Here is a 14,126-nt window from a genome sequence, read left to right on the forward strand (position 1 = left end):
ATCTGTCATCTCAGAGAGCTCTGGCCAGTCTTTAGGTGGCAGCCCCAGCCCCCAGCAGCTCCTTGACATCTCGGTCAGCTGGTGGAGCTCTGGCCAGTCCTCAGGAGGTAGCCCCGGCAGCTCCTCTGCAGGCTCCAGCAGCAGGTGGGATGTGTCTGTCTCCTGTGGCGGCTCCAGCTCAACTTCTGCTTCCTGTTCTGCCTTTCTGCTTATGGCGGGGCAGACGTGGCTCCTCTGGTTCTGCCCACCAGAGGGCGTGTCATGGTCTCTCCCTGTCACTCTCTGAGAGAGGCCATGCCTCCTCGCTACAGGGACTTGAAACTCTAAAGTCACCTTTGAAAATGAGACTGAGGCTCTCAAGTCAGTTAGGATTTGCAAAGCTGAGCAGAGAAACACCTGAATACCTTTAAAATCTGTGCCTAAGTCCCATTGACTTTCAGTGGGATTTAGGCTCTTTAAGTCCAGATCCTCAAAGGTATTCAGGCTCCTACCTTCCACTGAAATCAATGGGAGTTAGTTGCCTAAATACCTTTGAGGATCTGGGCCCAGAATCACTTTTGAAAATGAGATGTAGGATTCCTTGAGAACCAAGCCATGGCAGTCAAGAGCACTAGTTTTAGAACTACATTTTGAAAACAGATTCAAAATATTATGAAAAACAGTGGTTCCAAAACACAAACGCAAGAAGAGAAACAAGAATACTTATGTGACGTTACTCTTCCAGGGGATAGGAAAAAAATAATCACTAGTTCAAGACGCATTTAGTTTTCTTTACAGTGTTACTGATTTTATACTTCCCAATCAGAGAACCCTGAATTACGTGACACTGTATACATTCATTCCTACTGAAAAGAAAATACTCTTTATCTATGCTTTGTTGAGATTCAGGAGGTGTGTGGTTAGGTTGAGAAGAAACAAGGTTTAATTGGTGGTTCAAAGCCCAGAATCATATTACTGCTAAAGCTGGGATAATCAATCAGTGGCTAGACCCTTGTTAGGTTCCTTTGAAAACAAAAAAGACTTCTTTCTCCCTTTTGCTTTATTCCTTTCTGAATTCCCAAAGCCTGCTAAGGCCTGACCCCTGTCCTGAAAGAATTATGATAAACCATCCTCAAACCTTGTTGCTGAGAAATGTACATCAGTCTCTGCAGTGCAGCTGGTGGATTGCATTAAATTTCTAATCAGTTTAGATGCTGCAACATCCTACCTCTAGCTAAGGGAGAATGTCCATGGCATTGGAGAATGTGACGCAATTAATGGCTTCTGTGGTTTTCATTACCATGCCATTTATTGTAAGTATACTCCAGAGTGACAGGCATTATTGCCATTATATGATAAAAGAACAGTCCCAGACAATGGCATCTCAATAAACAGCTCCTTTATTTCTCTTCTGGCAGCTTGGAACCATTCACCTACCAGCTTCGTTTTTTTAGTACTGCCCCACTGATGCTGAAAGCTGAAGTGTTGCTTAGTTGAATAACCAAGTGGGGATGTGACCTTAAAATGAATGGAGGGAACAGATTGTATGGAAAAGAAACTATGTGCTTGGAAACGTGTAATGCCAATCAAAGCTTCAGTGTCGTTTGTGTCAGCATAACATTCTCATTTCCTGAAGGGATATATATTATAAATTTAAACCGTTTTTAGTCCTCTCTCCTTTTATATCTGCTGTCTGCTCTTTCCACCCTTTTTCATCTGCCTTGGGGTGGCTGGTGTTATAAGACATGCATGACCCCAACCAACAATTTGGTTTTAAAATTCTATTTTTCCCCCTGTAGAATCCTATATAACTATATACATAAAAGGGGCCAGATTTACCCCTGCAATAAATGCACATCTGAGTAGAGCTAGCTGCAATCAGGATTGCCAAACAAAACCAATTTTTTTGAAATTTCTCACAAAGCAGAAATCCCCAAAAGAATTCACTGCCAGGATTCTCATGGCTTCTGGGCTCTCTTGTGCAGACCCAGGAGCCAAACCCCAGCTAGAGCCAGGATTCCCAGGACTTTCAGGCTCTCTACTCCATGGTAGGGAGTCTGGAAACTCTGATACCTCTGGCATGGCAGAGCTGCCCTGCAGTCGTGGACCCTGGTAAACCTGGAGTCCCCAGCCCAGGAGCAGTGCACATGAAGGAGCTTTCCCAGAGCTGTGACCACATACAGTATGCTTGGTGGGGATGCCCTGGAGCTTTGGACTTTGGAAGTCTGGGGCTCCCAGCCCCCCAAGCAGTCTGCCTGGTGATTCTTAACTGAAAACTTTTTGTGCTTTTGGTTTTTTTTGTGTTGAACTTTTCCATGCAAAACAGACAGCCACGTCTTGCAAAAAAATTTATTTGGCTGAAAACTCAATTTTCTGTAAAAAAAAACAAAACAGTTCTGATAGGAAAATTTCGATCAGCCCTGATCACTAGTATTAAACTGCTGCATTTACCAACAATTCTTGAATAACCGTGTCCACACTACACCCCAGCAGGGATTGTGAATTTCACTGAGATATTTTCAGTAGCTGAGTGAAATTAACTAAGGCCTCGTCTGTGAGACAAGGGGACTCAAATGGACTTTGGCTCAATTTTATTCTTTCTGTTGTGTCACGTTGTCTGAGACATGGTTGTATTTAAGGATTATGCAAGTCTGCACATTCATGGAAGTAATCTTTCCTTCCCCTTCCCACTTGTCTTAGAGTGTGATCTTCAACGCATCCTCTGCGCCAAATGCATGATTGACAGACTTTCCATGCTCTTGATCCAGACACAGGGTTTTGTATGCTGGCTCTCTGCATATTAGCACATGGCTGGTGAGACTCAAAGCTGCTTGTGTGAAAGGAGGCTTGTTCGCAGTTTGGGAAGCAATTCTGCTTTGTTATACTGAGTTCAGGGCTGGATCTGATAGATGAAAAGATGTGTGAAGATTATGCGAAGGAGACTTTTCCTATTTAAGTATATGTCTTGAGACCATGGAACCTAGTGAGTTGTTGCATAGGATGGTGATATCCTGGACCAGATAGCAATAGAGTATTTATAAAATAAGTATGTGCTGGAACTCAGTATTCAGAGGGTGGCATGGCTGTTATTCATTTGGAAATCTAAGTATTTTATTTCAAGCAGTTAACTGGAAGGATACCATAATTAGAAAAGTTAACACTGGGATGTAGTGGTGGAAAAGTGCTCAACAAGCTATCAGCAGTTTTATTCTGTTTACTGTAGCATATTTCCTTTAAGCAGTTTCAGTGCTAGTTCACCTAACTGCTTAATAGAATAATAAGGATGATACATATCAGAAAAGGTTTAGCCGCAGTGAGCAGTGGTGGAGTTACTGTACCATCAGCAACTGCTAAATAGATTGGTAGACACATTACTTAGGGAAACTGGGAGGAGGCAACACAGAGGCTAAAGGAGAAGAACAGATGGTCTAGGAGGGACAGGACATTAGATTGGGATTCCTGAGTTCCTTTCCCAGCTTTACTGCATATTCTCAGTGGCACAAAAGTCATCTTAGCTTTCTATATAACATTTTGCACCCAACAATTTGACAAACCCAACAGTATACAAGATGTTTAATAATGTTAATATGAAGACTAGAAGCACAGTTTAAGTTTTTCCAAGATTAACAGCTGCTAGAGATCTCTACACAACCTAGAAAATGTAAAACCTCACATAAGGCCAAATCCTCAGCTAGCGTAAATCAGTAAAGCTTCAGGGAAGCCAATCAAGCGAAGCCAATTTCCAGCCGAGGAACTGACTCACATTGCACGAAATTCCTTGTACTCCATACAACATCATCACAAAGTTCATGATGTTAACCTAAAGCCAATGTCTTTAGTATGACTTATAAAAGCCGGTTCAAAGTTAGGTAAGACACAATCCCCAAGCTAGCACGTCACAACAGAAGACACTTGCACAGAATCACTCACTGGTCTCTTCCAGTGAATGAACACATTCCTGTTACAAGTGGCCTGAAAGTCTTTAGACTGTACGCATTCAGTCTACATCTCCGACTGTTTTTATTATTGCATTGTTTACGTTTTTGGGATCCGATCAAGGGCGTCATGAATGCAGTAGCGACAAGTGATATTTGCACAGTGGATATGTTTTGTACTCAGTTCTCCATGAACAGTCCTGTTTAAGGCTTTGAATTTCTCTGCTATTGTAAACACATCTGAGCAATCTTACCTTCAGGGTGATGAGTCTTAATCGGTAATCATCTGCTTGTATGACCTGGTCAACTGTGATTTCTATTCCTTCATAGGTGACCTGTTCCTCTGGCCAGTACTCTGTACATTTCTGCATGCAACATAAAATATATTTAAGGAGACACCAATGGTGGTTCACTTCACTATGCAGAAACTGTGCCAAGTGTATGCTTAGATGAATCAGGATGCTGAATATTTCTGCAACAGGATGCAACTCAAATTTTTACTTTAAATATAGGGGCCAAAATTTCAGATAGTCTTCTCTGCAGTCACTCTGGTTAAAATCCAATGTCCAATTACCTCCCTCACTCACATGCATAAAACTTCGTTTGTGTGTGTGCAATGTGATGTATCTGCACATTTTTAAATTTCATTTGGGAAGCTGGTAAGAAATGTGGCAGTGTTTATTAATATTCTATTCATTTTTATTATCATAATGATTGATATTCATTAATAATCTGCTATTTGATCATTAATATTTCTGTGCTGTGCACGAACTGATATGGAAATGTACAGTACACCTTTTCTGTCTCTAATAAAGTACCATTGCTCTCTGCATCTGAAATTATAATCTGCATTTCTTTTCCCTACAAAAGGACATGACTGGAAATTACTTTGGAATATAGTGTGTTCAAAACCGCACTATAAAATGGAAAAAGATCTTGCATTGAAGCAAAGGAACTAAAAGGAAGAAAGTGTCAGAATACAGATTTTAGTTTTGCTAAATCACTTTGGCCAAATCCATGGGCTCATTCAGTGCAACTGATACAGTCTGAATAACTGAAGCTATAATCCACATTTAAGGATATATTGTGGCATTTGTGCCACAATGTTGCCTGAGAGGTAATGAAGAGCAACGCTTCCCAGGGAAAGTACTGGGAAAGATTGTCTCTCACCTATACAATTTCTCCTGGGGCTGCTCAGTGCACAATTTCTCCTGGGGCTGCTCAGTGCAGTAGGCCTTCTGCACATCAGCAGAGATTGCTCCCCTTGTAAGCCTATTCCAGAGACCACTGTGGAGGGGGGGGGGTCAATTCTGAACAAATGGCTCCCCAGGGATAAAACAGAGAGCAAGCAGCCCTCATGCTCTCCAGAGTACAGGGGCTGCTATTCTGGGAGGTCTTTGTGCACCCACATAAGTGAAGGGAGAGAGAATTCTTGCAAGCCGTCCCTTCTGCAAAGTCCAGCACAATCTGGCCCTTAACCGTAAAGTCTGTGAGCAAGTTAAAAAAAAAAAACTGCTGGAAGAGAAGGGCCAAGAACTAAAAAGTGTCTCGAAAAGCTGTTGGTCCAAATTCTCTTATGTGTAAATGGATGCTGCTCCACAAAGGAAACAGTTTTTTCTCTTAATTAGCCTCTCAGAGTTGGTAAGACAACTCCCACCTTTTCATGTTCTCTGTAGGTGTATATATATATATCCTCACTATATGTTCCATTCTATGCATCCGATGAAGTGGGTTCTAGCCCGCGAAAGCTTATGCTCAAATAAATGTGTTAGTCTCTAAGCTGCCATGAGTACTCCTGTTCTTTTCACAATGGAGCTGTGCCACTTCACACTAGAAACGACTATGGCCCATTGTGTCACTGTAAACGCAGACTGAATTTTTTCCCTCCTCCTAAATTGCAGAATCCATTGTAAAAAGCGTCAAATGCGCCAGCATCTATCAATAGCAGAGACGCTATGCTGCTGAAATGAGTGGAGTAGGATCGCCCACACATTTCTGTGGGCTGTCTGTCAGTTCGGATTAGACGTGACAGAGGGCTGGGATACTGAGCCGTTCATCCTCACGTTAGCAAAGCCACTGTGTATAGCAGAAGCACAAAGACTCCCTTACTAGCATCATGGCAGAACAAAGGTTTTAGTTCTGAATCTACACACTGTGGAGACCTGGTATTTATATATTAATATGTATTAGAAAAAAGGGAATATAGAAGACGTTAGCATGGAAGAGCTTACCCTATATTTATGTCTGAGTCTCACAGAATGATTGAATTTTTGATACAAAAGGTATCAGGAAAGACTCAATATCTCTGTATGTTAGATATACGCTGCAGCCAGTGTCACTACTGTGATGGTAGCATGGCTGTGCAATGTTTCCTGAGGCTGACATGGCAGGTGAGATAGTCTGTTGGTGTTGAATAATAGGAAACACTGATGAAAAGATTATTTTGCATTCTAGTGGTACAACCCAGATGTAAAAACAGTGGGAAAGCTTCAGAGCAGAGAAGACAATGAAGGACATGATTGCCTCTTGGTCTCTTCTTCCTTCTCAAGTGTATGGTCGTAAAATTTTCAAAAGGACCGAAGTGATCTGGAAGTCTAAATCCCATTTTCTAAAGTAACCTAGGAATTTAGGGCCAGATTTTTAAAGGTAATTGATTTAAATGGGAGTTAGGCACATAGGTACTCCCACTAGGCACCTTTCTGCATCTTCAGCTGCTTAAATCACCATTGTTTTGGGATCCTGTGGAATAATGTTATGATACTGGCCACAGAATCCCAAACCAGTGGTGATGCAAACTCTGGAAGCCTGGGACTTTGCAGATAGAATTGTATGGGATGGATTGGCAGAAATACATTAAATAACCACAGACCGTTAACTCTCATAAATACCAATTCTAGCAAGGGGTGATTCAAAAAAGTTTGGAACATCTTAATAGTTGCAATATTTTAACTGCATTTCCCCAAAATGCTAAACAACTGGGGCAGTCCTCCACATACAAATCATCTTTAACTGCTTCTAGTCATAACTAGCATTATAACATGACATAGTATGTTTAATGAAGCAGGGCCGGCTTAATGGAAAAAGGATGCAGAAGAGAAGCCAAAATAAATACAGGATAAAGAGGTTCAGTCTCCGTTACTCTATTGTTTATAGGTATTCATATACAAAAATTAATAGGGCTTGAACTTGGTGAGATGTTGCTTTTGAAACCTTCAGAAATGACTTCAAAAAAGGTAACTGCAATGCACTATAAACTTTGGTCACTGAACCAACTCATTTATTTCCATGGGTCTGGCACCTGTGCCTGAAATACCCGCTACGATAGAGGATCGAGACATAGCTCATACGTAATATCATTACCTCATTCATCTCTTCTATATTGGTAATCATGACAATGATGGGAGAACGCTCCTGCCACACCATTCTCCAGAAGTCACTGACAGTATTAACTATGGGTCCCTGAGTAGCAATATATACCTTTTCCTCTTCTCCATAGCCCTGCCAACAAAGCAACAATAAATCACTATCAAACCATGTGCGCGCACACACGCACATGCCTGGACACTTCAATCTTTACCCAGGGAAAGCTCTCATTGGCTACAATGGGATTATTGCCTGAGTAAAGACTGCAGTATCAGGTTAACAGTTATCAATCCAAGAGGTATTGTGCTCACTCACTCTCTCCCTCACGTACGTATGTACACACACACACACACACACACACACACACACAGGCAAGGTAGAAGGTGCAACTTCAGGTTAGACAAGCAGCAGGCAATACTACGGCAATGGGATGGATTCATGCTACAACAGCCTGGTGGTAACGCTGGGTCAAATCTTGCAGGCATAATTCCCATTGACTTTGCTGGGAGTTTTGCTTGCATCAGGCCAGTGAGGCAGGGAACTTCATGTCAAAAAATGCAAATATCTTGTTTTTATTGGACCAGGACCTTTACAGTTGCACTCTGAGGTTCTGTTTCCGATAATACAAAAACAAGAGAGAAAAAGAAACCAAAACAAGATGGTCTTTAGAAGCCAATGGACGTTGTGGTTATTCTTAAATGATTAGTTTCTAACAGTCTATGCAGATACATTGGACTGCTGAGCTCTTACCCTGATGTAGTTAGCATTGATATATGAGCTAAGAGGATCGTCCTGATCAGTTGAGGTAAGGCACACTCTGCTGTGAGGATCTACGATGTGTAAAGAGATAGTTAATAGTTATCAGTCAAGAGGAGAAAAAGGGTTTTAAGATCATTTTCTAACCTTTAGTAATACAGCTAATTACTCAGGCATATTCATTAGTAGCCACGACAGATACCTGCGATACTCTAAAGGGGGCACTGGGGAGTCTCTGATTGAAATGTGTGTATATATCACTGCATTTACTTTCAGTGTGCAACTATCAACAGATATTTGCATGCAAAAAATTAATTATCTTACTAAATTAATATTACTGCTCTAAGTAGAGGGGTAGTTCATCATTTATGATTGTAATAGCATTTCAATGATTCTTGGCGTTTGACTATGCTGTCTATGTCTAAGCTTTGAGATATTTAATTTTATGTCATGTATGCAAGCCCACGACATTACCGTAATTTCCTTTCGCATTAATTTCATTTTTTCATGCATTAAAGTATTATTTAGCAAACACTGTTAACAAGCAATAACTTCAGTGTGGCTTTCTGCCTGAGTAAGGACTGAGTAAAAACTGTGTTAGGACCTCAAGATTTGCCCCATTCAGTTTTATAAACTCTATCCCTAACCTTATTTTTTGGCCTTAAATTAAGGCCTTGTCTACACAGAATAATTGCATCATTTTCACTATACTGGTATAGTTAAAGCTATACAACCCCTGCTAGAGTGGATGCAGTTATATTGATATATCTTAGGGCTTGTCTATACATAAACCGCTACAGCAGCACCTCTGCATGGGTGCTGCTTTAGCACTTCAGGAGAACCCCTCCTGTCAGCATAGGTAATCCACCTCCCCAAGAGGTGGTGTCTAGGTCGACAGAAGAATTCTCCCATAAATGTAGTGCTCTCCATCCCAGGAGTTAAGTCAGTTTCACTGGATTTTTCACATCCCTGAATTATACTGACCTAATTTCCTAGAGTAGACCAGGCCTTATTCACTGGGGAATGAGCCATACCAACACAAACACTTTTATACCACTGTAAGTGCATCCACATCAGGAGGAGTTATACTGGTATAACTATTTTGGTAAAAAAAACCCAACCCTAACTCAGGGATGGCCAATCTGTGGTTCCGGAGCCACATGCGGCTCTTTATACGTTAATATGCGGCTCCTTGTATAGGCACCAACTCTGGGGCTGGAGCTACAGGCGCCAACTTTCCAATGTGCGGGAGGAGAGGGGAAGCTCACTGCTTAACCCCTGGCTCTGCCCCCACTCCATCCCTTCCCGCCCCCTCCCCTGAGCCTGCCATGCCCTCGTTCCTCCCACTCCCCTCCAGAGCCTCCTGAATGCCACAAAACAGCTGATCAGGAGGTGCGGGGAGGGAGGGAGGGAGGGAGAGGTGCTGATCAGTGGGGCTGCCGGTGGGTGGGAGGCGCTGGGAGCGGAGCGGGGAGGGGGCAGCTGATGCGAGGCTCCTGACATATTACTGTGGCTCTTTGGCAACGTACATTGGTAAATTCTGGCTCCTTCTCAGGCTCGGGTTGGCCACCACTGCCCTAACTGAAATAGTTATACCAGTACAAAAACAGTGTGCAGACCACGCCTAAGTTGACAGTGTTCCTTAAAATATTGTCATACACTTACACCACAAAGAAGCAAAACAATGTTAGTTATTTTTCTACAGTCTTTTTTAAGAGTGTTTTGAGCCTATACTAGGTTTTGAAGTACGATCTCACCAGGCTGAGATTTTTTAAATGAAAGTGATAGATAAGAATACCTAGTTCATAGACACAAATTTTCATCAGTAAATCTCAAAGTAGGTTAGTATCATTAGTGCCATTTTACAGATGGTGATACTGAGGTCTGGAGAGATGAAGTGACTTGCTCTAGTGGCAGAGCCAAGAATAGAACCCAGCTCACCCAAGGCCCATTGCAGTACTCTATTGCTAGGCCACACTGCCTCCCTAACAATAACACTTATTGAAAAGTCTTACAAAATTTAATAAGGAGTGAAAGCAATATGGCTCTATACAATTAAATAAGGTTGCCTAGAAATTTTGCTTAGAACCAAAAAGACTGAAAGAGAATGATATATAATAGCTTTCCTTTTTAGATTTTGACCCATCTATGGAGTTCCATAGCAAGGATAAAATTTTCTATTACATTCTGCAAGATAATCCAAAAAAATATAGAAAAATGATAATTTCCTATTAAATTCTGCGGGACTTTTCCATAAGAGAAGAGAAGAGGTTTCAGATTTTCTGTCAACATGCAAATTTAACAGTTTCTGAAACAGCCAAATTAATCTGCTTAGCTTGGCACATCTCCAAAATTAAACACATCCTCACCCCTTAAAAAGACTCCCCAAAACCATCTTCACCACCACCACCACCAACAAAATTGGGAATCTGCAAAAGAAATTTACTACAAAAGAAATATAAATTAACTGAATTAGAGCCTATTATCATGTTCCTCACTGACTACAATTAACTCTAGGGTTGCACATAAACTAATCATTATGTTAAGTGCCTGCTTACCTTTCAATGGTAACCGCCTCAAATACTTCTGGAGTACACAGCTGGGTAGGGAATTTTAAGTTTTTTATTTGTTCTTTAATTTTCAGGGTATACTTTTGGTTTCGATGTCACTTTTATAATGAAGTGCCTGCTGCTCCCTAATGTTAGATTGGAGGTCAGATTTGGCTGAGTCTGCCATTGGCAAATAGATCAGCATAGGTTTTGCTGTGTAACATGGTCAGCCGTTCCTTCCATAATTGCTTGGTGCAAGCGAACAGTTAGGAAGACCCCCGTGGTGACACAGACAGCATAGGCTGTGATTGGTTAATCTGGAAACTAAAGAGCCAGGAGATCCACATAGTCATGAACCCACTGGCCACCTCTTCAGCCCATCCCGTCGTGCCCCCAACGCTCTCTCTTCCATGGTACTGTGAAGAGAATGGCTAAAGAGCACAGCTTTATGGCAAGAAGGGAGTACACAATACCCCTGTGTGATGTACAGTTCCCCACCCCTACACTGGAACTGGGTGTGTTCCAGGGACAGAACTTAAATAATTCCAACAGAAGTGATTATGGTGTGTCCTTTGGTTTCCCATGTGGCAGCCTGCAATCCTCATCAACCAAGTGGCACTGGGTTATGTTTCATAGAGATGGATGGTTTTGAAATTCCTGATTTTTATTCCGGTCAGTGGAAACGTCTGCTTTCCTCTGGATAATTTCCTTGTTAACATTTACAGTCAGTCTAGAGTGGGAGCCAGTCCTCCCATCTAGATGGCTCACAGCAATGGAAATGAGTATTACCAGATTTTGTAAAACCGAGGTGGAGTTAGCATCAAGAGAACTAGCTGAGGAATGACCAAGTAGCTACTGAATGCACAGGGGAAAAGCTAACAGGAACCTGAATAAGAGCTATAGGCCAAGATTTTCAAAAGTGGCTAGCAATTTTGTATGCTTCCATTTTTGAGTGTTTAATTTGAGACACCTTAAAGAACTCCAATTTTCAAAAAAGTGCTGGACAGCCACCTTTGGAAATCAGGCTCCTTTAAGGTCTATCAGTTTGGGTGCCCAAACGGAGGCACTCAGAATCACTAGTCATTTTTGAAAATCATCGCTGTAATGTCCAAACTAACATAAAGCTTGAAAGAAATGACAAGGCACCCAACCGTTGGCATGTTTTAGGACCAAGGTTCTGAAATGTTTGGCTGAGTGTTTTTAACACTTCTGGTCCCAGCTGGAAATGTCAAAACATCACTAGAAGGGGTACATGGGATTTCTGACCAAGACTGGAAGTTTGAGAGTTGGAGGTTTCAGGAGAAAGCCTATTCTTGCCAGATTTCCACTCCAGGTTTGTAAACCAACATGATTTGCATAGTTGATCAGATTCTAATTTCTGGATACTTATCGGAGCCTAACTAGCACTCTGAACCATTTGGGCTTCCCTAACAAAGCTGCAACAGGGCTTGATGGCGGCATCTATCTGACAATGGCTTAGAGAAAAGAGAAGGATCTGTCAAAACATTAATATTCAGACACGACATCTTATAATCGCATCACTTTCCAAACTATCTTTAAGTGTGACAGAGGGGAACACGATAATGGCTATAAAATCAATCCCAAGCAAAATGTTTCTCAAAATTTCCATTCTTGGCTATAAGTAATAAAGCAACTTAAATTAAAAAAAAAAGAAAGAAAGAAAGATGTATTATATTTTCTTAAAGAGACTGGGCCAAATCCTGAGACCCTTATTCATTTTTCACTTGGGGCCTTATCCTGAGAAATGCTAAGCACATTAGGCCCAAATCCAGCACACACTGATGTAAGTGGGAATCTTGTCATTGATTTTAAAGGACACTGGACCAATGCTTCATTAAGAATTAAGTCAGAGTTGAGATGTTCAGTACCTTTTAAAATAAGGCGTATTGAGTGGCACGTTATGACCTAAGTAGTCCCACTCGTTTCTAAGGAAACACTCGGATAGTAAAATACTGCTCAGCATGAGTAAGGGTGTCAGAATTTAGCCCTTAAACATGAGTTTACCAGAGGAAACAAACTAAAACCCGAATAAAGGCATCAAGATTTTGGGCAAAATTTTCAAAAGCACCTAGGTAATTTAGGAGCTTAATTCCTATTTTCAAAAGTGACTTAGGAGCTTGAATCCCATTGGCTTTCCATAAGACTTAAGCACCTAAGTCTCTAATAAAAATGGGACATGAGTACTCTTGAAAATATTACTCTTGCTCAATGTTAGCTTTAGCCTAGCAGGAGTATCCTGGAGAGGATCTGTGAAAGGCATTCCATCAAAAGCAAGAAACTAAGCAAATACTGGATACAGAGACTTCACTAAACACTGCATCATCGAATTGCAGAATTACAAAATAGGTCTGGAACTTACTTGGGAGAATTGTTTTGTAGCGATTCTTCCGCACTAATCCTGGAATATCATATTCCTTTGGATCAACAAAGTTCATCGGGATTTCCTGTTGGAAGATGTACAATAGACTATATTAATAGATTCACAAGGGAAAAAAAACCATTACGTCTTGACTGTGGAGGAGTAGCAGAGATGAAGTCAATTGAGACATATGGTATAGTAGTTCTAGCAATTTACCACCAAAGCATGACTGATGGTTTCCTTTTTGTGTCAATGGTTTTCTTTTTTGAAATCATGAATATAAAAAAATGCTCTGGATGACTAATTCCGTGAGTGGCGCACAGTATGGCACTATTTCAGCTCCTAATATTATTAGAAGTGTATTGTGACTTGAGGCATAGATGTAAGCCAAGGATGGTGCGTAAGCTGCATCATCCCAGGAAGCACAGTACTTCAGACACGCCCCTCTGAGTCACAATTCTTTGCCTTCTTCCTCCTTGTTAAAACTGGGACAGTAATTTGCTGCTGGCCTGCATCTGCAAATTACAACACCCTCCATCACAGCTCAACTGCACTGGCCGGGTAGTATGGGGACGGGGGTGGAGACAAGGAACCACCCGGTTTTTGCCCTTTCTCATCCACCTTCTCTGAGAGGGGGGACAGTAAGTAGGTACTGTGTGTGCACCTACCTGTCCTACGCAAATAGACCCAAGGTCCAGGTAGCTCACACAGGGCTGTTGGGGGTGGGTTCTTACTCCCTTACACAGGTGTGCAGGCCAAGTCACTAACTGGCCCTTAGAGGGTGAGGTCTTCAGAGCAGGGCCCTGATCCTCAGTGGGCTCTACCCATGATATAAATATTACATAACAATAGTAATTTCTTAAAAAAGCTTTAACAGGGCTACTTCTTTATCAGAAAGAGCCACGGGGAGAAATAACTAGAGAATTTGCACTGGGTTATGGAGCCTTTCACATTTATATTACAGATTCAAATCTCAGAGCTCAGGCTGGTTACATTAGGAGCCATTTGATTGCTCTTCAGTGGGCTACAACATGTGAAATTAGTTGATCAATTCATAGTGGATGCGTAGCCATGTAAAGCAGCCGCAGGTGAGAGACCAAGGCGTGAATGTGATCACAGAGACTAAGCTCCCCTCAGACCCTGATTTTTCCCCCTCAGAACAGG

At 41.6% G+C, this 14,126-nt stretch overlaps 1 protein-coding gene across 1 annotated transcript in view; it reads right to left on the bottom strand.

Annotated features, from left to right (window-relative positions):
• Positions 1-14,126, bottom strand: part of IGSF22 (immunoglobulin superfamily member 22) — a 197,232-nt gene that overhangs the window by 76,937 nt on the left and 106,169 nt on the right. The window contains 4 exon segments of the mRNA XM_039533179.1: positions 4,169-4,279; positions 7,275-7,412; positions 8,028-8,107; positions 12,963-13,047. Coding sequence (XP_039389113.1) covers positions 4,169-4,279; positions 7,275-7,412; positions 8,028-8,107; positions 12,963-13,047 — 414 coding nt within the window.

The sequence above is a fragment of the Mauremys reevesii genome, linkage group 4 (assembly GCF_016161935.1).
Source record: "Mauremys reevesii isolate NIE-2019 linkage group 4, ASM1616193v1, whole genome shotgun sequence".
In the NCBI taxonomy this organism is placed as follows: Eukaryota; Metazoa; Chordata; order Testudines; family Geoemydidae; genus Mauremys; species Mauremys reevesii.